At 34.7% G+C, this 21,232-nt stretch overlaps 2 protein-coding genes and 1 non-coding gene across 4 annotated transcripts in view; 2 read left to right on the top strand and 1 right to left on the bottom strand.

Moving 5' to 3' along the window:
* The window catches only part of rap1gap2b (RAP1 GTPase activating protein 2b), a 76,316-nt gene extending 75,027 nt beyond the window's left edge, over window positions 1-1,289 (bottom strand). Inside the window, exon 1 of the mRNA XM_051092292.1 lies at window positions 1,240-1,289. The gene's annotated coding sequence lies outside the window, so the exon portion shown is untranslated. The remainder of the gene's footprint in view (window positions 1-1,239) is intronic.
* The window catches only part of st6gal1 (ST6 beta-galactosamide alpha-2,6-sialyltranferase 1), a 28,975-nt gene extending 7,799 nt beyond the window's left edge, over window positions 1-21,176 (top strand). The window contains exons 4-9 of one of the 2 annotated variants that reach the window (XM_051092293.1): window positions 4,140-4,511; window positions 6,166-6,430; window positions 8,197-8,294; window positions 8,381-8,482; window positions 10,694-10,868; window positions 10,966-21,176. In XM_051092293.1, the coding sequence (XP_050948250.1) occupies window positions 4,140-4,511; window positions 6,166-6,430; window positions 8,197-8,294; window positions 8,381-8,482; window positions 10,694-10,868; window positions 10,966-11,243 (1,290 nt within the window). In that variant the 3' untranslated portion in view covers window positions 11,244-21,176. The remainder of the gene's footprint in view (window positions 1-4,139; window positions 4,512-6,165; window positions 6,431-8,196; window positions 8,295-8,380; window positions 8,483-10,693; window positions 10,869-10,965) is intronic. The other variant, XM_051092294.1, reaches the window with a different exon arrangement.
* trnad-guc (transfer RNA aspartic acid (anticodon GUC)) lies at window positions 8,632-8,703 on the top strand. Its single transcript has one exon. It is a non-coding gene; the product is annotated as a tRNA-Asp (tRNA).
* Window positions 21,177-21,232: the final 56 nt, after the last annotated feature.

Raw genomic sequence — 21,232 nt, 5'->3', positions numbered from 1 at the left:
TCCTGTGACCTCAGATTGAGCTCTTACATAAGTGTTTTGAGTTTGGCCAAGATATCTCATACCATTTAGGAGTTATAGGCATTTTACTAAAAGTGGCCCTGACCCTTTTGAACGTTTTGGTTATGACTTATGGTTTGGTCTGCACAATCAGTTTTACGTGGAGATTGCTGATCCTTGGCCATTCTAACAATTAAAATAGGGTTACTTCACTTCCAGAACAACAGTTTACAAATAATTTACTCACCCCCTTGTCATCCAAGATGTGATCATGTCTTTCTGTCTTCAGTCATAAAGAAATTATGTTTTTTGAGGAAAAAAAAACATAATTTCAGTTTTTTTCTCCATATAATGGACTTCATTGGTGCCCCGATTTTGCTTTCAAAATGCAGTTTAAATGCCGGTCAAACGGCCCTTACAAAAAAAAGGTATAACAGTGATGTAGGACAATCAGGGGCACCATATCAGTCCATTATATGGAGAAAAATCCTGAAATGTTTTCCTCAAAAAACATAATTTCGTTACGACTGAAGAAAGAAAGACATGAACATCTTGGATGACAGAGGGGTGAGCACATTATCTGTATTTGTTCTGGAAGTGAACTACTCCTTTGATAGTGGCTGAAGTCATGCAACTATGGTGTAATTTATTTATTGCCTACCATTCGACCTTTACTCCTGGGACTGATAAACACTGTAATCATTTGCTTCAATTATTTTGATGAACAAACATCTAAGAATCAAACTTTTGTTGGCCACAGAGCTTATTTTGAAAGAGCTCATCTGATTTTATCATATCTGGACATCCAACGTATGTCTAAACACACATATCTGATTCCCCTCAGAACTCCCAATGCGAGGGCGACATGTTTGCCTATAAAGATAGCGTTTTATTTCCCGCATGCTGTATGCACTTACATTTTATTGAGATGGAACTTTTATATATATAAACTTTAGTTTACATTTATATATCTAAAAGTTATATATATATGTATATAAACTTTAGATATGTCTCATCTTGGCACTACTTTATTTAACTAAGTAATTCTACCTCTAATGAGCTGTAGATAAAACAAAAAATGGAAAATATAGCTGCAAGCAGCAATTACTGGGGTTCAAGCGCTTTAAGGCATTTGAATACATATGAAAAAAGACATTATTTAGCAAGCTTGTAACCATCTAAATCAATGATTCATTTTTGGCAAATCCAGGTAATTTACCATAGAAATATTATGTTTTTTACCGTTTATGACGTTATAGCACCAGCTTTGGTCCGATCTCCTCAAAACGTTGCATGCTTGTTTAGAATCACCTGTCCGTTGTGCTCACCAGGTTTCGTGAAGTTTCTAGTTGGTTTTTTTTTGTTAATTATTGACCTAGAGAGTCCATAGAAATGTACTACAGTGTTTTTTTCAAGATTGAACAATAAACCTAGGACTAGTTTGCAAAAGTATTTGTTTTTTTACATACAGGCAAAGTTGTCCGGAATGAGGAGTTCTATCATATGATACAAATACTGTATGTGCAAAAAACGCACAATGTACAATCGTTTACTCTAGGGCTGCACGATTAATCAAATGCGATGTCCATGCGCATTTTTTAAGTAAAGCCGGTTCTGTAATCAGCAGTAAATCTCCATCACCTGCTTTCAGATGGAGCAGCAATTACTACATAGAGCCGTAGTTCACTGATAGGTTATGAAAAAAAATTGCAGACAATATTATTGCGCGATTATTAAAACTGAAAGACAGCTTTTGCGTAGCTTCTCAGTGAACTATGGCTCTGTGTAGAAATCTGAATGCATGTGAAAATACCACATTCAATAACGTTTTTACTCCAAACTCAGTCAGTTGAGTTCTAAGCAGTGATAAAGGCATTGCATTATAAATATACTTTATTATAATGATTTATTATAATCATAATAATAAGCCCTCTGGCATTCGGATGAAAATTTACTGCTGATCACAGAACCTGTGGCACTTTGGATCAAGCCTATGGATAGCGATTTTCATCTTGATAGGACAAATGGTTGTGTAGGTATACCCATTTTTACCAATATACCAACATATTTTTTTTTTACCGCCAACAAGTGGTCACGCTCTACGATTTTTGTCCTGTGACCTCAGATTGAGCTCTTACATAAGTGTTTTGAGTTTGGCCAAGATATCTCATACCATTTAGGAGTTATAGGCATTTTACTAAAAGTGGCCCTGACCCTTTTGAACGTTTTGGTTATGACTTATGGTTTGGTCTGCACAATCAGTTTTACATGGAGATTGCTGATCCTTGGCCATTCTAATAATTAAAATAGGGTTAACTTCACTTCCAGAACAACAGTTTACAAATAATTTACTCACCCCCTTGTCATCCAAGATGTTCATGTCTTTCTGTCTTCAGTCGTAAAGGAATTATGGTTTTTGGGGAAAAAAAAAACAATTTCAGGATTTTTCTCCATATAATGTACTTCATTGGTGCTCGATTTTACTTCCAAAATGTAGTTTAAATGCAGTTTCAAAAGGCTCTAAATGATCCCAGCTGAGGAAGAAGGGTCTTATCTAGTGAAACGATGAGTCATTTTTTTCGAAAAATAAAAATTGGTATACTTTTAAGCACAAAAGCTCTTTTAGCACAGGCTCTGGGATGTGCGTCCACGATGCAACAAATTAGTAATGGGTTGTTCTTGAACGGTTATTTCATTTTGAACGAATCTTCAATGTGACTCGGGAAGAACGAGTCGCCTCGGGGGAGTGATTCGTTCAGTCGCGTATGCACAACATCCTATTAGGTTCTGTGAATTAATTCATCTGTTTCGAGTCTTTGGGTTTTTTGAGTCGTTCGTTTATCTTATGGGGCTGTCATGAGATGAGCGAACGACTCAAACCCGAAAACCTGTCAGAGGTGAGGTGAGCTAATCATAGACTAAAGACCCAGATAAACAATGAATTAATCTTTTCTGTTTCTTATAGCATTATAGTTTTGTCTTGTTAGTAGTGTGATCAACGTTTGTGTAAGCAGTAGATGTGTTAGGGAAGTAACATGTAACATTTTAATTATATTTTCCTAAAATGAATGAAATGATTTGAAAAAAGATTTGTTCATTTTGCTGAACGAGACTCAATAAGGTCCGAGTCGGTAAAATGTTCCGAACTTCCCATCACTACTACATGTTAAAAAGTTCATAACATGTAAGTTCATTGTCTGTGTACTGAGTATGGCAAAAAACTCCATCTTATTTTCTCCTACAACTTGAGAGGAGGACATCGTTGTACCTTTTTGTTTGTAAACAACGTTTGGCTTACTGGCACTTTCCTAGCCTTTACGCGTTCAATTTGTAAACACTGGGTCTGTAGTTCCGCCTACGTTCCGCATGACCTTTTGACGTGATTCAATAGTGCGTAGCGTTGTGAACACACATCCCAGAGCCTGTGCTACATGAGCTTTTGTGCTTAAAAAGTATTAAAAAATTATTTTCCAAAAGAAATGACAGATCGTTTCGCTAGATAAGACCCTTCTTCCTTGGCTGGGGTCATTTAAAGCTCTTTGAAGCTGCATTTAAACTACATTTTGGAAGTTCAAAATCAGGGCACTAATGAAATCCATTATATGGAGAAAATTCCTAAAACGCTTTCCTCAAAAACCAAAATGTCTTCACAAAGGCAGAAAGACACAAGGGGGTGAGTTTATTTTTGAGTTATTGTTCTGGGAGTGGAGCTGTCCTTTAATTAACATTAATTTCCAGTCTTTATCCATTCACTCAGATTTTGTGCTGCAAGACATTCATGACAGCTGTTGTCCATGCTGGAAAATAATAATGGCCACTCAACGTGAATTCTACAAACTATTTTAATAGCATGGCCATTCAAAACCTGTGGGTCTGCCATGTGCACAGGTAAAGTGATCACTGACACAGACAACGGATACCAGTCGTGTCTAAAGTAAATGTAAACAGATATGGTCAAAAGATCAGATCTGTGCATTGCAGTATAAATGCAGCCTAAAAGACAATGAAAAAATCCTATTTTTTTTCTAGGGTGATGCTAAGTTCTGGGTGGGCCTACAAAATTACTTCATTCCTGCAACACTCTATACAGTCAAAAATGTAATATGCATCCTTACTAAAAGTGAAAACTTGATCTATTAAAGGTATTGCGGGGAACAGGAGGATCGAAACCCATGTATACTGACCCTCAAAAGCTCCCAGGTGTCATTCCTGGGGATCCTCAAAAGCCTATTCCCATCCTGTCATCTTCTAACTACTCAATGGAGAGTGGTACTAAGGACCGCAACCTCAGGGGCAAACGAAGAGAGCGTGGGCTATTTTACTGGTTTCTTGCGCAACCACTGAGACGTGCATTAGAGACTATTTTTGGAGGCCGACGGAGAGGAGATGCGGGTGCTGCAAGTGGGGATGCTGTTGTTTTTGGGCCTAATGGAGCACTCGGAGAGGTCTGGAATGAAGAGATGTCAAGTAGCATGCTGGGAAAAAGGCTGAGGAAGGTGGTGCAGAACTATCAGGTGAGGGAAACTCAAAGACATCTAAAAGCCTTTACTACGGTGGCCGAGAGAGCTCAACACGCTGCAACTTAAGAAAACACATGCAAACAGAAAAAACGACAACAAACATCTTCATCAGTTTGACAACACAGGCGCTGCAAATCCTCGCAACGCAAACACAAATACGGAAACGCGCTGCAAATTCTCACAACACAACCAAACACAGAAACGCACTGCAAATAGTACGGACCACAACGGAAATGTTTCAGGGGGACCTCAAAAAGTGATGAACCCAGCTGGGACCTGATTATTATTATTATTATTACTAGTAGTAGTAGTAGTAGTAGTATTTTATTCAGTTTCATCATCGAACAAAAAAACAAGGTAACATTGCACATTTCAAATTGCAAATTCAACTGCAAAAAAATAAATAAATAACAGCAGAAAGTGAAAACACAAAATGAACACAAACATACCAAAAGAAAAAGAAAAAAAGTAAATTCCAGGGCAGTTACATAAATTTGAAAAGCTTGAAAATTTGTTTTGTTTTTATGAGCTTCTTATTGTGAGATCTCATATTAGAGAGGGTTTCAAGGTAAATTTTAAGATCAGTGTTACAAAATGTAATATATAATGATTTCTTCTGTCTTACTTTTGACTTGTGAATATAAAACTTTGCTAAGATAATTAAGGGATTTATAATATAAACCTGTTTATCAGAAAAGAGGGGTTTTGAAAACAAAGTAAAACATCATGAAAATCTAAATTAAGAGGTTTGCTTAATTTCTTTGTTATGTCTAAGTCAGTCCAAATGAAATAGCATAAGGGCAATAGGACCGGATTATTTGTTCAGTGGGTTTTGGTCAGAGAGGTGTTGTCAGTGAACTAAAAGGTGAGTTTTTTTTGTTTAACATCCTGATCATTGGTCTTTTGGATATTATTAGACTAATCTGACGAATTGCACACTTAACTGTGAAACGCTATTAACTTAATTGCAAATAAATATATAAATAAATAAATATATGCAAATAAATATAACGTTCAAAGTTCATGAAAAAAAAAAACTGCAATGCTTCATTAATCGCTAAAATCAGGTCAAAATTCAGGTCCCAGCTTGGTTTGTCACTTTTTGAGGTCCCCCTGAAACATTTCCATTGTGGTCTGTGGTATTTGCAGCACCTTTGTGTGATTGCAGCGCGTTCCTGCGCTTGCAGCGCGTTTGTGTGTTTGGTTGTGTTGTGAGAATTTGCAGCGCGTTTCCGTAGTTGTGTTTGCGTTGCGAGGATTTGCAGCGCCTGTGTTGTCAAACTGATGAAGATGTTTTCTTAATTTGTTGTCGTTTTTTTCTGTTTGCATGTGTTTTCTTAAGTTGCAGCGTGTTGAGCTCTCTCGGCCACCGTACTTTACTATATAAAAACACAGTAACAAACTTCAAGGACTGCAACTCCTGATCAGGAAGGCATGAAGTCTCTTCAGTTAGCATTAGGTGGCGTTTTATATTTTTAAATCTCCAGCAGAGCTTCATCCTCAGAGGATTATGCAAAATCTTACACTTTACATAATCCTCTGAGGATGAAAAATACGAAACTCTTCCTAAAACTAAGCGTTACTTGCAACAAATATATGTGATAGATCTATCTATCTATCTATCATAGTCTTTTTTGTTTTATTTTAGGCAATGAATAAATACGGAGTTCGTTACCCTGGACCTGAGAGTGCAGGACGTCGTTCTAAACTCAGTGGGCCTGAACTTCTTTGTCAAATCAAGGAGATGGTGCAGATTGTGACTTTAACACCAGATATGGAGCCATTTTCTGCATTGCCCTGGGCCTCTCAGTTACCTCCACGCCAAATAACTGCTGATATCGGCCCCTTCAAGACCTGCGCAGTGGTATCGTCTGCAGGTTCTCTCAAAAACTCTGGATTAGGAAAGGAAATAGGTAATACCTAAATGAATAACATAATCTGGACCTATTTCTTTGACCTGAAATATAATGTACCTCTGAGGAAAAAAAAGCCTGGGTGTTATGAGTCTGTAGTTTATATACAAATCTTAATACTTTTTTTGTTAAAAAAAACCAAGGAGTTTGTTTTACAGTGCTTTAAATTTGACTCTTCTGGTCGTATTCATAATTTTTAAGTTAGTGTATATACAGTTGAAGTCTTACATACACCTTGCAGAATCTGCGAAATGTTGATTATTTTACCAAAATAAGAGGGATCATACAAAATGCATGTTATTTTATATTTAGTACTGACCTGAATATTATATTTCATGCAAAAAAGAAGTTTACATATACTCCACAAGAGAAACTTAATACCGTGTTGTTACCTGAATGATCGCCAGCTGTTTTTTTTTTTTTTTTTTAGTGATAGTTGTTTATGAGTTCCTTGTTTGTCCTGAAAAGTTAAACTGCCTCAAAGACTGTATGATTTTAAGATATTTCACATAAAAGTGATTTACATATAGTCCACAAGAGAAAATAATAGTTCAGTTTAATAACCCTGTTCAAAAGTTTACATACACTAATACTATGTTTTTTTGTTTGGTGACAATTGTTCACGAGTCCCTTGTTTGTCCTGATCAGTTAACTGCCTGCTGTTTTTCAAAAAAATTCTTCAGGTCCCACAAATTCTTTGGTTTTTTAGCATTTTTGTGTATTTGGAATATGCAATTATTACAGAAGTAAAAACGATGCATTAAGAGTCAGGGGTGTAAACTTTTGAACGGAATGAGGATATGTACATTTTTCTTATTTTGCCTAAATATCATATTTTTTTCATTTAGTACTGCCCTACCAAAGCTGCAGAAGATACTTACATGTTTCCCAGGAGACAAAATAAGTTAAATTTACCCTAATCTTTAAATTCAAAAAGTTTTCACCCCTCGACTCTTAATGCATTGTTTTTCCTTCTGGAGCATAAGTGAGCGTTTGAACCTTCTGTAATAATTGCATATGAGTCCAAATACATAAAAATGCTAAAAAACCAAAGAATTTGTGGGACCTGAAGGATTTTTTCGAAAAACAGCAGGCAGTTAACTGGTCAGGACAAACAAGGGACTCGTGAACAATTGTCACCAAACAAAAAAAACATAGTATTAGTGTATGTAGTGTATGTAAACTTTTGAACAGGGTTATTAAACTGAACTATTATTTTCTCTTGTGGACTATATGTAAACCACTTTTATGTGAAATATCTTATTCAGGTCAGTACTGAATAAAAAAATAACATGCATTTTGTATGATCCCTTTTATTTTGGTAATTAATAAATAATTAACATTTTGCAGATTCTGCAAGGTGTATGTAAACTTTTGACTTTAACTGTACAAATCCAAATTTTTTTTTATGAAAAAAAAAAAAAAACCTAATGCTTTGAATTTTTTTTTTTTTTTTTTTTTTTAACTTTTACATAATGTGAAGCGTTGATGCCAGAAATATTCATTTGTCCTGAATAATCTTTTGTTTTGCATCCATCAATTTAAAAAAGAGATTAGATGTTTTTACGTCACTAGACCTAACTGTAACAGTTATGTAATAAATTATTTTGGCTTAAGTTTTAAAACAGATAAAAGACTTTTGTCATACCACCCATCCCTGTCTGATAACAGACCTGTTATTTATTTGTTTATATAATTCTGTAATAGTCATTTTTAATACTATCAAGAATTCTAATTATTACTAAAGAAAGTTTCCTGAATTCTAGATGCACATGATGCAGTAATACGGTTCAATGCTGCACCAACAACAGGCTTTGAGAAAGATGTGGGCTCTAAAACAACGTTGCGTCTGATCAATTCCCAGGTAGTTTGTTTGATAAATTTGTTTGAAAGGTTAAAATGACATGCAGTAACAAGCTCCTAAAAAAATGATGTCTGTTTACTGCATAGGTAATGGCATCTGAAGATCACCATTTCCTCTCCAGTTCTTTGTACAGTGCTGGGATTTTAGTGAGCTGGGATCCAGGCCCTTATTCCTCTGATTTACGAGAGGTAAGATCTCACTTTTCCACTTTTTAGCATTTGAGCTTATTCACAAACTTCTAAAATTCAATGCTTAAGTAGGACGTTTCAACACAAAGAGCTTGTCTCAGCCTTAGTAAGGTTCTAGTACTGCCTGGATCATGTGACCACTAAGCCACTCCTCGTTAGTATAGTGGTAAGTATCCCCGCCTGTCACGCGGGAGACCGGGGTTCGATTCCCCGACGGGGAGATGCAAAGCATTTTGCTGGTTTGTTCTTTTTAACATTATATTATTAACAAGTAATAATACTGTAATAACATTACAGCATAGACTTTCAATACATTTTAGAAATAAGAAAATTGTTAACATCAGAATAATTTGGCCAAATACACATGCATTTACTAGAAAACTGACTCTTTGAATTGCCTCAGAGATCTACTTAAACATGTATGCATAAAATATATTGAGTGGATATTAAAACACATGCAACACAGAGATGTATATTTAGTGATTATAAAGCACTGGAGAGCAACACATTTCACATTGATGTAGCAAATTCTTGCATGGGCAGATGCAAAGCTTTTTCTTTTTCATCCATTTGTTTTACTTGGTTTTACCAGTACATCCTTCCAGTATAGTGTCATTAATATATATAGGTGGTACAAATAGTCATAAATATGTATAAATATGTTAAAGCCAAACAAAATAAATATTAGAACACTTGAAAAGAGTACTTTTCATAAAATAAATAAATAAATAAAATAAAAATAAATAAATACTAAATTAATTATAATAAATACAGTACCTATAGTTTATAGCAATATGTTTCATGTTGACTCAAAATTAGAATTCAAATTTAAAATTCCGAAAATATCATACAAACACACCCACATGCACAATAGCTATAATTTACTCTAAAAAATGTTGACTTGACATATTATTTTTATATTACTGTAATCAGTGTTATTTTCTGCTTTTTAAATTTCAGTTAAAGTTTCAGTAAATAGTGTTTTTGTAATTTTAGTAATTTGTTTGTGTTTAAATGTCTATATAGTTTTTATTAATTTTAGGGATGCACAATATTTGATTTTTGCCGATATTTTTCATATCATTTTGGCTGACAGCCAATGACAATACCAGTATTTCCTTTTGTTTAAAAACAAAACAAAACAAAACACCAAGTCCCTTCTGTGCAAAAAATTATAAACAATTTAATTTTAATTTTGGTTAGTTTGAGCAAAAACCTATTTGTTAGAACTAATAAACTTTATTAAAGTTCTCTTTTTAATGAGAATACATTTTATTTATTTTATTTTATTTTTATTTTATTTTTTTAGACAAATTAATTAGACAAATTAACATTAATAAATGATCGAAAACAAAAGAGCTGTAATATAATAATGTAACACCTGTAAATTGGTAAACGTTTTTTAGCGCTCCTTGTATTTAAGTTTTCATTTTTAAAAAATATATTACATATTAATGAATAATGTGTACATATTAAATGACTTAATTTCAAGTGTCATGTGTGTGATTTTTACGTAAGCTATAGCTTCTGACTTTTAAATTAAAACAGACTCCTGATTTTATGACAGCAATTATTGCTTTATTTATACAGAAATACAAGTATTTTAATTATTTTAATTGTTTATTTGTTTTTCATTTAATTACAACAGTGCCCCCTAAATAAAAAAAAAAAGTCTTGTTGGATGGGTATTAAGACCCAGGGGAGATTACTGTTACTATTACTTGCACGTGCTAGTGATGGTTGATGATCCAAAACAGTAAATGTAAATACAATTCAAGCAAAAGTTCGCTTGAGAAATGACCACACTGCTGACATGACTTATCACTAACACACCCTGAGCACATGTGAACTCTTTGCTCTCATTAAGGCATATCAGCATTTTTTTTTTAAATCAGCCAGTGCTGATGTTTACATTTTAAAGCCTGTATCAGTTCAGATAATATTGTGCATCCCTAATTGGATTTTACTTTAATTAGAAAATAAGTTTTTTATACTTTATTTCAGCAAACATTTATTTCAAGTAACACATTTTTTTTAATTGTTTACATTTTTGTTAAATACAATCCTGATTGTAATAAACCAAAAATTACTATCATTTTAAAATAATATTAATATTATACACAATAACTGAGGTTTTGAATTTAATTTTTTTTTTATTAAAAAAAATTAATTTTGATTTTATGTATTCCTCCTTGTATTTTTTTGTTTCAGTGGTTCAACAAGACAGATTACCCTATATTTAAACAGTATCAGCGATATCGGCGCTTACACCCTCAACAGCCATTTTATATTCTGCACCCGCGAATGGAATGGCAGCTGTGGCAGCGAATACAAGACAATATGGTGGAGACCATACAAAAAAACCCACCCTCATCAGGCTTGTTGGGTAAGTTACACTGGGTTAAAAAACAAAACAGAGCATTAAAATCTTACCACAAATAGTTAAGAACCACAAACTATATTTTGTCCTTCTATATCCATAGGCACAGTTTTAATGATGTCTCTGTGTGAAGTGGTACACGTGTACGAGTTCCTGCCTTCACGGCGAAAAACCGAGCTTTGTCACTACTACCAGCGCTTCAGTGATGCTGCCTGCACCCTAGGTGCCTACCACCCGTTACTCTACGAGAAGAACCTGGTAAAGAGGATGAACAAGGGATCTGACCGTGACATTTACACACATGGCAAGGTCACTCTCCCTGGGTTCACGACCTTTAACTGCACCAACAGTTCCACTTCCAGCACTTTGTCAAAGACATAATCTGAGAGAAAACTGGGTACTTGATACACTTTCAGAATGTAACCGTAAAGCGCATGATTTAGTCTACAACTGTAAAAAGTTCAGTCTCTGAGTGAGATCAGGAGTTGGTTCACTGGTGAAAAATGAAAGCCTAACACATTAACCACTAGAGGTTTCTTAAAGAAAGGAATTTAAATTCACACAGACACAAAATGCTGAATATAGCGGCAAGTTCTGTATATGTGTAAAGTACGACCACTCATTCCTTAACTGATCCCATAGTGGTATATTCATACTGTTTGCTGTTAACTAACAGGAAAAGGATCTCAGTAGATCCCTCATGTGAGACGCAGCCACTGAAAATGACTTTCAAACACTGCCTAAATGTGACACATTACAGCACTGATATCAAAAGAACTGGCATTATACCGTACAAGCGCACTGAATCTACCATCTAACAGATTATTAAACAAATCAAAGCTCCTTGTTGGAAAGTAGCCAAGATTCTGTCCATAAACGTGTAGCGCGCAAAGCTCTATGCCCAAAGCCAGCCTGCTGCTTCCATAATGTGCAGGTCTTCAATTTATGCAACATCACTCATGCAATATTGTTAATGATTTGCCAGCACACACATGCCATTAGCAAACAATGCTTTAAATGTATGTATTTTACGAAAGCTGTATTTCAAGGCCTGGAGATCTGTATGCATTCAGTATTTACACTGTGACGCCTTTCCTCTCATAGCACTCTGTAACCAGTCGTAGGGCCGTGGAGAATGTCCTTGCATGCTTTACTGAAATTGCACTACTGTATATCAAACCTTTGGTAAACCTGTATTTAGTCGTATTTATGAATTTGGGAAGGAAAACAAAGAATGTGCATGTTTGTCCTGTTTTATACAGATCGGATTGCAATTTAAGCTGAAAGCAGATATAATTATGCATTTTGAGGAGCGAAAGGGTATTTATTTTTCGTAGTATTATTTCTTCAGTGTGTTGATACCAGGATGATTAAATCTCACATTCATTCTATTTACTCAAACACAGAGATTACAGTTTGTAAATACCAAAACACAAATACTAATATTGATTGCGTCTAGCGATTACGCTTTTATGAATCCTGAATGATGTGAAACAGGGCCTTAATATTCATATAGTATTAAGTCTAGAAGTTAACATAAAATTTGCTTTTGAAATCAAAATGTCATAACTTTGTACACAGAGCTGGGTAGATTACTTACAAATTGTAATCTGTTACTGATTCCAGTTAGTAACGTAATCCATAACATTTTAGGTAATATAATCAGACTGCTTTTATATACTATTATCTCATCTCACACTGATTTAAATTAGTGCTGTTAAACGATCGTGTCCGTTTTTGTGCACATAATATATCTATGTGTACTGTGTATATTTATTATGTATATATAAATACACACATACATGTACATATTTAAGAAATATATGTTGTGTTTATATATTAATCGTGATTAATCGTTTGGGAGAACTAATTTAAATAACATAATCTTGTACCATATTGATATAAAAATACAAAGAGAAAGAAAATGTATTTCATTTGTCTAGTGATTATATTATGAATCCTGAATGATGTGGGACAGGGCCTTAATATTCATATAGTATTAAGTCTAAAATTAACATAAAATGGAAATTGACCCCATTTGCTTTTAAAAATCTAAATGTCATAACTTTGTACACAGAGCTGGGTAGATTACTTACATATTGTAATCCGTTTCTGATTCCAAATTACATGACAAAAATTGTAGTTAGTAATGTAATCCATTACATTTTAGGTAATATAATCAGACAACTTTTAGATTACTCATGTCATATTGATTTAAATTAGTGCTGTCAAATGATTAATCGCATCCAAAATAAGTTTTTGTGTACATAATATATCTATGTGTATTGTGTATATTTATTATGTATATATATAAATACACAAACATACATGTATATATTAAAGAAAAATATGTTATCTTTACATTTTAATCACGATTAATCGTTTTAAAGCACTAGTTTACATAAGATAATCTTGTACTATATTGACATAAAAATACAAAGAGTAAGAAAACATATTCCATTTGTCTAGTGATTAAATTCTTATGAATCCTGAATGATGTGGGACAGGGCCTTAACATCCATATAGTATTAAGTCTAAAGTTAACATAAAACGGAAATTGACCCCATTTGCTTTCAAAATCAAAATGTCATATATTTGCACACAGGGCTGGGTAGATTACTTACAAATTATAATCTGTTACTGATTGCAAATTACATGACAAAAATTGTAGTTAGTAATGTAATCCATTACACTTTAGGTAATATAATCAAACAACTTTTAGATTACATCTTGTGTCATATTGATTTAAATTAGTGCTGTCAAACGATTAATTGCGATTAATCGCTTCCAAAATAATTTGCTTTTGAAATCAAAATGTCATAACTTTGTACACAGAGCTGGGCAGATTACTTACAAATTGTAATCTGTTACTGTTTCCAAATTACATGACAAAAATTGTAGTTACATTTTAAAGTAATATAATCAGACTACTTTTAGATAGATTTAAAATAGTGCTGTCAAACAATTAATCATGATTAATCACGTCCAAAATAAGTGTAGCGCCTGAGAGGCTAAAACAGAAACTCAACGCCTTTGCGACGCATCAACAATAAAACATTGGTGAGGCAAAAATTCTCTTCGTCGTTCTTCTTTTTTGCAGACTGATGGTATCAAGTTTTGTTGTATTTTGTTGGTCAACAAAAATACATTGTCCCTGCTCACCCCCTCTCCCTGCCATTTCTAATTGAATAGGTGATTAATATTCCCAATTCCACGTAACGCGTGACTCTCCACCACGAACACATGACATAGGCACACATTAACGCTTTCATGTCCACTACAATCCAGACCCTAATTATTATTAAATAAAAATTACACTCAATGAAAGAGAGACATGAAATAATCAAATTGATGATTACAGCATTATGTAATGTACAGTCTTCTGTCTTCTTCAAAAAAAAGGAAATAGAAAAAAGCAAAAAAGTGTTCATAACATGAATTAGTCCAAGTGTTCTTTACAGATCGATTATAAGCACTATATCTCCTGGTTTAAAGTTACGCTTGACTCGTGTCCACTTCTGGCGCTTTTGAAGCTGATGTAAGTACTCCAGAAGCCATCTTTTCCAGAACAAGTCTGACATGTACTAATCCTTTTTGAAGGACATCATTGATCTTTCACTGATTCCATTCCTGTTTTAGTTCATGCTCTGCTCCTACAAAGTACTTTCCATTATCAGATCGAAGTTCCTGGACCTGTCCACGTCTTGCAATAAAACGGCGAAGTGCATTTCTAAAAGAATCTGTGTCCAAGGAGGATGCCACCTCAATATGTACTGCTCGTATAGCTAAACAAATGAAAAATACTCCATACCTTTTCACTACACAACTTCTACTTTTTACCTCAAAAGGTCTAAAATAATCAACCCCAACACGGGTAAATGGAGGTTCATTTGGAGTGACTCTTTCTGAAGGTAACCATCTGTTGACATCTTGGAAGTGAATTCAATTTCCGACAAACAATGCACTTGGACAGTACTTTCCTTATTGCTGTACTTACACCAGTGATCCAATATTTCTGGCGCAGTTTGGACAACATATGATTGCGACCACCATGTCCTACTTCTTGGTGTATATGTCGCAAGAGGATGTCTGCAATGTGAGAATTCTTGACTGGATGTTTGGATGCTTCAGGCATTGATGCCCTACTTAAATGTCCTCCAACCCTTAAAACATCTCCAAGAATAGGACAAAGTCCATAAATATGGCTACTCTTCTTTACACTTTCACCTCTTTTTAGGCTAGCAAGCTCATCAGGAAACATCTTTTCTTGAGAAAGTCTAATAATCTCCAATTCAGCCATCTCTAGTTCTTCTGTTGAGAGGTGAGGTTGTTTAATTTGACCTTTAAAAATCTCCATCGCTCTTTCCAAAGAACCATCTTGTTGTCCATTCAGACCAGAAACAGCGAGAGCGAAGTTCAGTTGTTTCCTTTTCTGACTAAGAGACAAGAGTAGATTCTTAAATCTCAAAATCCAAGTTTTTCCAAAAGGAACCAAGAAGAAAAGTGACGAGTTAAACGTGCAATTATGTCATCCTCTTCTTTGAGCTGTGTGGAATTAATCTCTATGCATTTCTTGATTTCAGGGTCACTTACTTCAAACTATTCAAGGTCAATGAGATTGTCAGGCCACTCACTTTGAGAACAAAGAATGTTTTGTTCTCAAGGAATGCACTAACAGCTGATCCTCTTGAAGCAACATCAGCAGGATTGCTTGTGGTGTCTATGTAGCTCCACTGTGAGGCTTGTGAGACCTTGAGGATTTCTGTCACCCGGTTGGCTACAAATATTCGAAATCAAGAAGTCTAATTTTTAATATATTTAAGAAACTGTAACAAATCAACATCACCAGCTGGCACCTGAACATTGATTCTACACTGGCCATGATTACCACTTGTTCCTTTCTGAATCTTGTCACTACTCCAACGAGTGAGCTGGTGAGGTCTGTCCTTGCAAGAGTTTATCATTAAGTGATGTTCCTTGAAAACTCACTCCACAATCAAGCACCACACCGATTTTCTTCTCTGTAGGATGGTAAACACCATGATGCGGAATATACCAGATCTTTCCATCACTACGTGTCAAATCCTCTGCAGGCACTCTCTCTGCATAAGCTTTGGAGACCATAACCTGCAGGAAGGCTTTATAGTCAGTTCGAAAGACAGAATCCTTTTGAAGTCTCATTTTTAGATGTAGAGCACGCTGTCCCACAATTTTTCGATTGTTTGGCATATGAACTTCTCAGAGGTAAACCAAGTTCATAATGCCCATCAACAAGTTTGTCAGAACCTCGTCACCATTTCCATGAAACGTTGATCTTCCCTTGAATAACCAGTTTGTTCATCTTTACTACATTCTGGGAAATCCATTTTAACCCTTAAAGACCTAGGACATTTTCAGGGCACCTGACACGCCTGTACTTTTCTTTGTTTTTTCATACCTATTCTAGTAGTCAGCATCAAGTGCTATATATCATTGTAAACAGGAGAACTTGAAGTTTCAGTCTAGCTAATTTAAAGGCCCAATTTTCCTTTAGTCTTCTCTAAGAATGAATGAATTTCCAAAATTTTAAGAAAATCGCAAGCAACAATTGGAGGTTTTTTACTGTGCACTCAAATAGAAACTCCTGAAGTTTGGATTTTTTTCTTTAGAAAGTTGTTTGGGTGTTTTACACTTCAAAATAAAATTTGATCTACATATAACATAGCAAGTTATATCCATTTATTACAATATTGTTATAGGCGCTTTTCAGTGAAAAATAGGTCTATTTAGTTTATTAACAATATAGATGTGTTTAGGAAGTAAAGTAAATGGAAACAGTATTATGTAATAAGAAAACACGGTAAAAAAAATAAAAAAAAATAAAAAATAAATAGATAAAAGGTAGTTTTTTTCAGATAAATATATTTTCAGAGTATGAACAACAAACGCAAACAGTGCAGCAAGTAGTGAAAACAACTGCACAAATGGTCTTGTGCAACAAATATACAAACAGTGCAAATGATTCACAAACTACACACAAAATGAGAGAAAATATACAGAGTGCAACAGAAAAAAAATGGTGCAAATGATCTTTATAAACTGGAGTAAAGTGGAGTATCTCAGCGGTTTAATAACAATAGTTATTTTTAGCCGCGGGTGGCTGTCTCGGTCTTTGAGGGTTAAACTGCTGTTGCCACACATCTTCCAACTCACTACTGAAATTCTGTTAACCGTGACTTTTGGCTGTGCACTGGGTACTACATTCTCACCATCTCCAAAGACAGGTCCATTCACTGTCCATCCCAACATTGTTCTGATTGCATAGGGCCCATCATTTACACTGCGGATTACCTCCAATGGTTCCAATGCTTTAGGAACATTTGTCCCTATGAGCAGCTCAATCCCAGCCTCAATCTCAGGTAAATGAACGGTCTGTAATCTAGAGCCCATCTTTGAAGATCTGTTTCTCTGGGTATATTTCCTTTGTGAACAGGCATGCTTTCCTGTGTGTAAACTCGATGCAAATCACAAAATTCATTTCCATTCAAGCCAGCCACTTCCAGTCCTGACAGAACATGGCTACTCAACACCTTGTCTTGCCCCATGGTTCTTAAAAGTATCTGCACTTCGTTTCTGTAAGGTTAAGTCTTCTCATCAAATTCTCAGTACAAAACACAGCTGTACTCCCTTGATCTAAAAAGGCATAAGTAGTGATAATTGTACTGCCTTTCTTGGCCTTGATCTGCACAGGAACAATCGGGAGTTTACAGTCATGATTACCAGCCCCAGTAAGACCACTAGACACCAAAACATCATCCACTGTCGTTTTGGATTTCTTCTCAGTTGCGTCTGTTGTTCCTTTTTCTTTAGGAAAGATATGCAACAAAGTGGGATGTCTAAGACCACAAACATCGCAACAAAGACGTCTTCTGCATTTCTTACTAACAGCCAAAACAAACTCCACTTTCCTTTAAGAAGCCAATCTTCTCCTTGTGGGGTTGTTTTCCCAACTGAGGACACATATCCAATGTGTGTGCACCTTTACAGCAGAGACATCCTTTCTTATCAAATCCAGCCTCTTTCTTTCCTGTATTTTGGAAAGAACAAACTCTGTCAACTCTATAAACATCGCCACATTATTTACCACACAAAACAAACTGCCAACAACAAACTACCAACACCAGAGCTCTGGACAAAACCAACTGAAGCCAAGTAACAAACAATAACACAACCGCGCAATCATCCCCAATAGATGAAACAGCATACGCGATTCAAAGAGCGTGCTTTCCAAAACAGCACAGCTGAGTAACAAAAAGCCCAGCAGGCTTACCTATGCGGCAAACCTCTATTAATATTATATTAATCGCGATTAATCGTTTGAGAGTACTAATTTAAATAAGAAAATATTGTTATAAAAATACAAAGAGCAAGAAAATATATTCCATTTTTTGTTATCAATTAAACATTGCATTACTTCAAGGTTTCCCAAACTGAAACGAGACAATCATCAACATAAAAGGAAAGTAGGATTGTATCCACTGCTTCCTTGCTGAAGTGCTCTTTATGGTCTTCTGCATATTTTCTGAGAGCAAAGTTTGCACAGCTAGGAAAAGAAGTCGCTCCAAAGAGGTGTACTACATCCTGAAGTCAACTGGATCTTGACTTAAGTCCCCCTCAGGCCACCAATAGAAACCGTAACAAATCAACATCAGCTGGCACCTTTACTTGATGGAATATTGATTCTACATCGGCCACGATTACCACTGGTTTCTTTCTGAATCTGCACACTGTTCCACAATTTTTCGATTGTTTGGCATATGAACTTTCTTTCTCAGAGGTAAACCAAGTTCATAATGGCCATCAACAAGTTTGTTAGAATGTTGTCACCGTTCCATGAATCGTTGTTCTTCCCTTGAATAACCAGTTTGTTCATCTTGAGTACATTCTGGGAAACCTATTTTAAACCGCTGTTGCCACACATCTTCACAGATTCACATTCACTGTCCATCCCAACATTGTTCTGATTGCATAGGGCCCATCATTTACACTGCGGATTACCTCCAGTGGTTCCAATGCTTTGTTGTACGCGATTCAAAAAGTGCACTTTCCAAAACAGCACAGCTGAGTAACAAAAACCCCAGCAGGCTTACCTATGCGGCGATTGTTTGCTTGCTTCTCTTAGCAGCTTTGCTGATCGGTTTGCTTTGGCGTTTCAACCTCTATTAATATTATATTAATCGCGATTAATCGTTTGAAAGTACTAATTTAAATAAGAAAATATTGTTATAAAAATACAATTCCATTTTTTGTTATCAGTTAAACATTACATTACTTCAAGGTTTCCCAAACTGGGTTTGTGAAGAAACTGCAGGGGGTTTACGAGTTTCATGAAAAGCTAATAGTGAATTAAAACATAAAAATATTTAATAAAACAAACAACTTTAAAATGAATCAAAATAAAACATTTACTGAAAAAAATATTTTATTTGTTTACCTGCATGTCATGTGACGATAAACAACATCAGAGAATGGACAGGCAAATTTAATACTTCATTATTAAAATATGTATTTCAAAATCTCAGGGGCACTTCAAATAAAAATATATTAGGTGAAAGAGGATCAGATGACAAAAAAGTTGGTGAATTTGTGCAGTTTAATGTGTTTGAAAGACCTTTCAGAATACTACATGGTAAAAATGACTAACTGAAATAAAAATTTATTTGCTCATCAGTAGTTGATACAACGTTGAAACACATTAAATCTGGAATGATTTTTTCATGTTGCCACCTGACTAATGAAAGGTCTTTGTGTGAATGTCCACAAAACTGCAAGACTTTCTAAGTGTATATAAGCAGGCTATTTTAAAAAGGAAAATGTAAAAGATGAAAAAGCGGTATCAGGGAGAATTGCTGTTGTGTAAATTATATGTAACCATGCAATCCATAAAAAGTAACTGTAGTCTGATTATGGTTATTGTAAAATGTAATTTAATCTAATTACAGGTCCTTAATTATTTTAATCTGATTGCGTAATACAGATTACAGTAATCAGTTACTACCCAGCTCAACAATTTGTGCACTACTGAAAAATCAAACGGTTTCATGTTGAGTTTACAATAATATTGTGAAACCAAAATGTGAACTGAATTAGGGAAAACCATGATTTTTTTTCATCTAAAGACATCTTTATATGTAATTTGTAGCATATGACAGACTCATATTATAAATATATTTAAAAATTAAAAAAAATAGTTAGCATAGAATGTATTTTTTGCTCAGATTACAAATAACTGTTAAGTTATACAATTATGCTGTTATCTGCAAAGTGGAGTTTAAATTAGATGTGTCCCATAAATGAACTTTGTCATGTCTTACATGGGTAAACCGATTCAGATTGATCAAACTAATCTGGACTATGCACATGTGAACTGTCAAATGTATAGATGTTTTATTTGTATCTCAAATGTTTCTCTAATGCAATGACTATTTATTTTTTAAAAATCTTCCCTTTAAGCATTGTCAGAATTAAGATTTTTAAATGCCAAAGTTGTTGTTTACACAAGTTATTCAAATGAACTGTTGGACTGTGGTAAGATTGCAAAATGAAGCATAACTGAATAGAACCTTTGTACTCTTTAGACAGCACTGTATGTTACTTGAAAGACATCTAATGTCCTTCACTTACAGCAGAATGGGAACAACCACATGTCTTTTATAAGTTACTGGAACACATACAGATTTATCTTCTCTAATCCGGCTTAATGCATGGTTCACAAGTTTAGGCTATTACTGGATAAACAAGAGGGACATGTGCTCTAAAAAGGGGAGCATCTAGTTAACTTGCTGGTGAGGACACTGTAACCTGAGACCTGGCTAACAAATCTTAGCAATGACGCTGTTATATTTAGAAACATTGTTCTCAACATTGCAACCTTTCTGTTCGTTTGGTTCATAGTCACAAGTGTTCTTCCTGTGTACAAATGCCTGTGTACCACCATAACTTTGTCAGTATTATTGTTTCAATTAATATGCTCTATGCAGTACTGTACAGCAATGTCTTTAAAATCTAGAATGTAATGTGATAAATTCTACAAACTGGCAAAGACAAACTTGTTTCTTAAAACAAGAATTTATAAAATATGCTATTCTGGAATTGATACCTGTACTGCTTTAACCTTTAAATGATCTGTAAATTTATTTAAAGTATTATGATTCAACATGTACATATTCTTAAATGACATTATATGGCTCTTGGCAAACCATAATAACTCTGCCTGTCATATTGGCTCTTCATTGCAACAACACTAATAAAACAACTACTGCTCACACTGTAATTTTGTCATGTCACTTTTTTTCCAGGGGTTTTAATATTGTGTAATATGACAAAAACTA

This window comes from Labeo rohita, chromosome 21 (genome assembly GCF_022985175.1).
Source record: "Labeo rohita strain BAU-BD-2019 chromosome 21, IGBB_LRoh.1.0, whole genome shotgun sequence".
NCBI lineage: Eukaryota > Metazoa > Chordata > Actinopteri > Cypriniformes > Cyprinidae > Labeo > Labeo rohita.
Note: the sequence above shows the minus strand (reverse complement) of the source record. Positions and strands in the feature narration are given on the sequence as shown.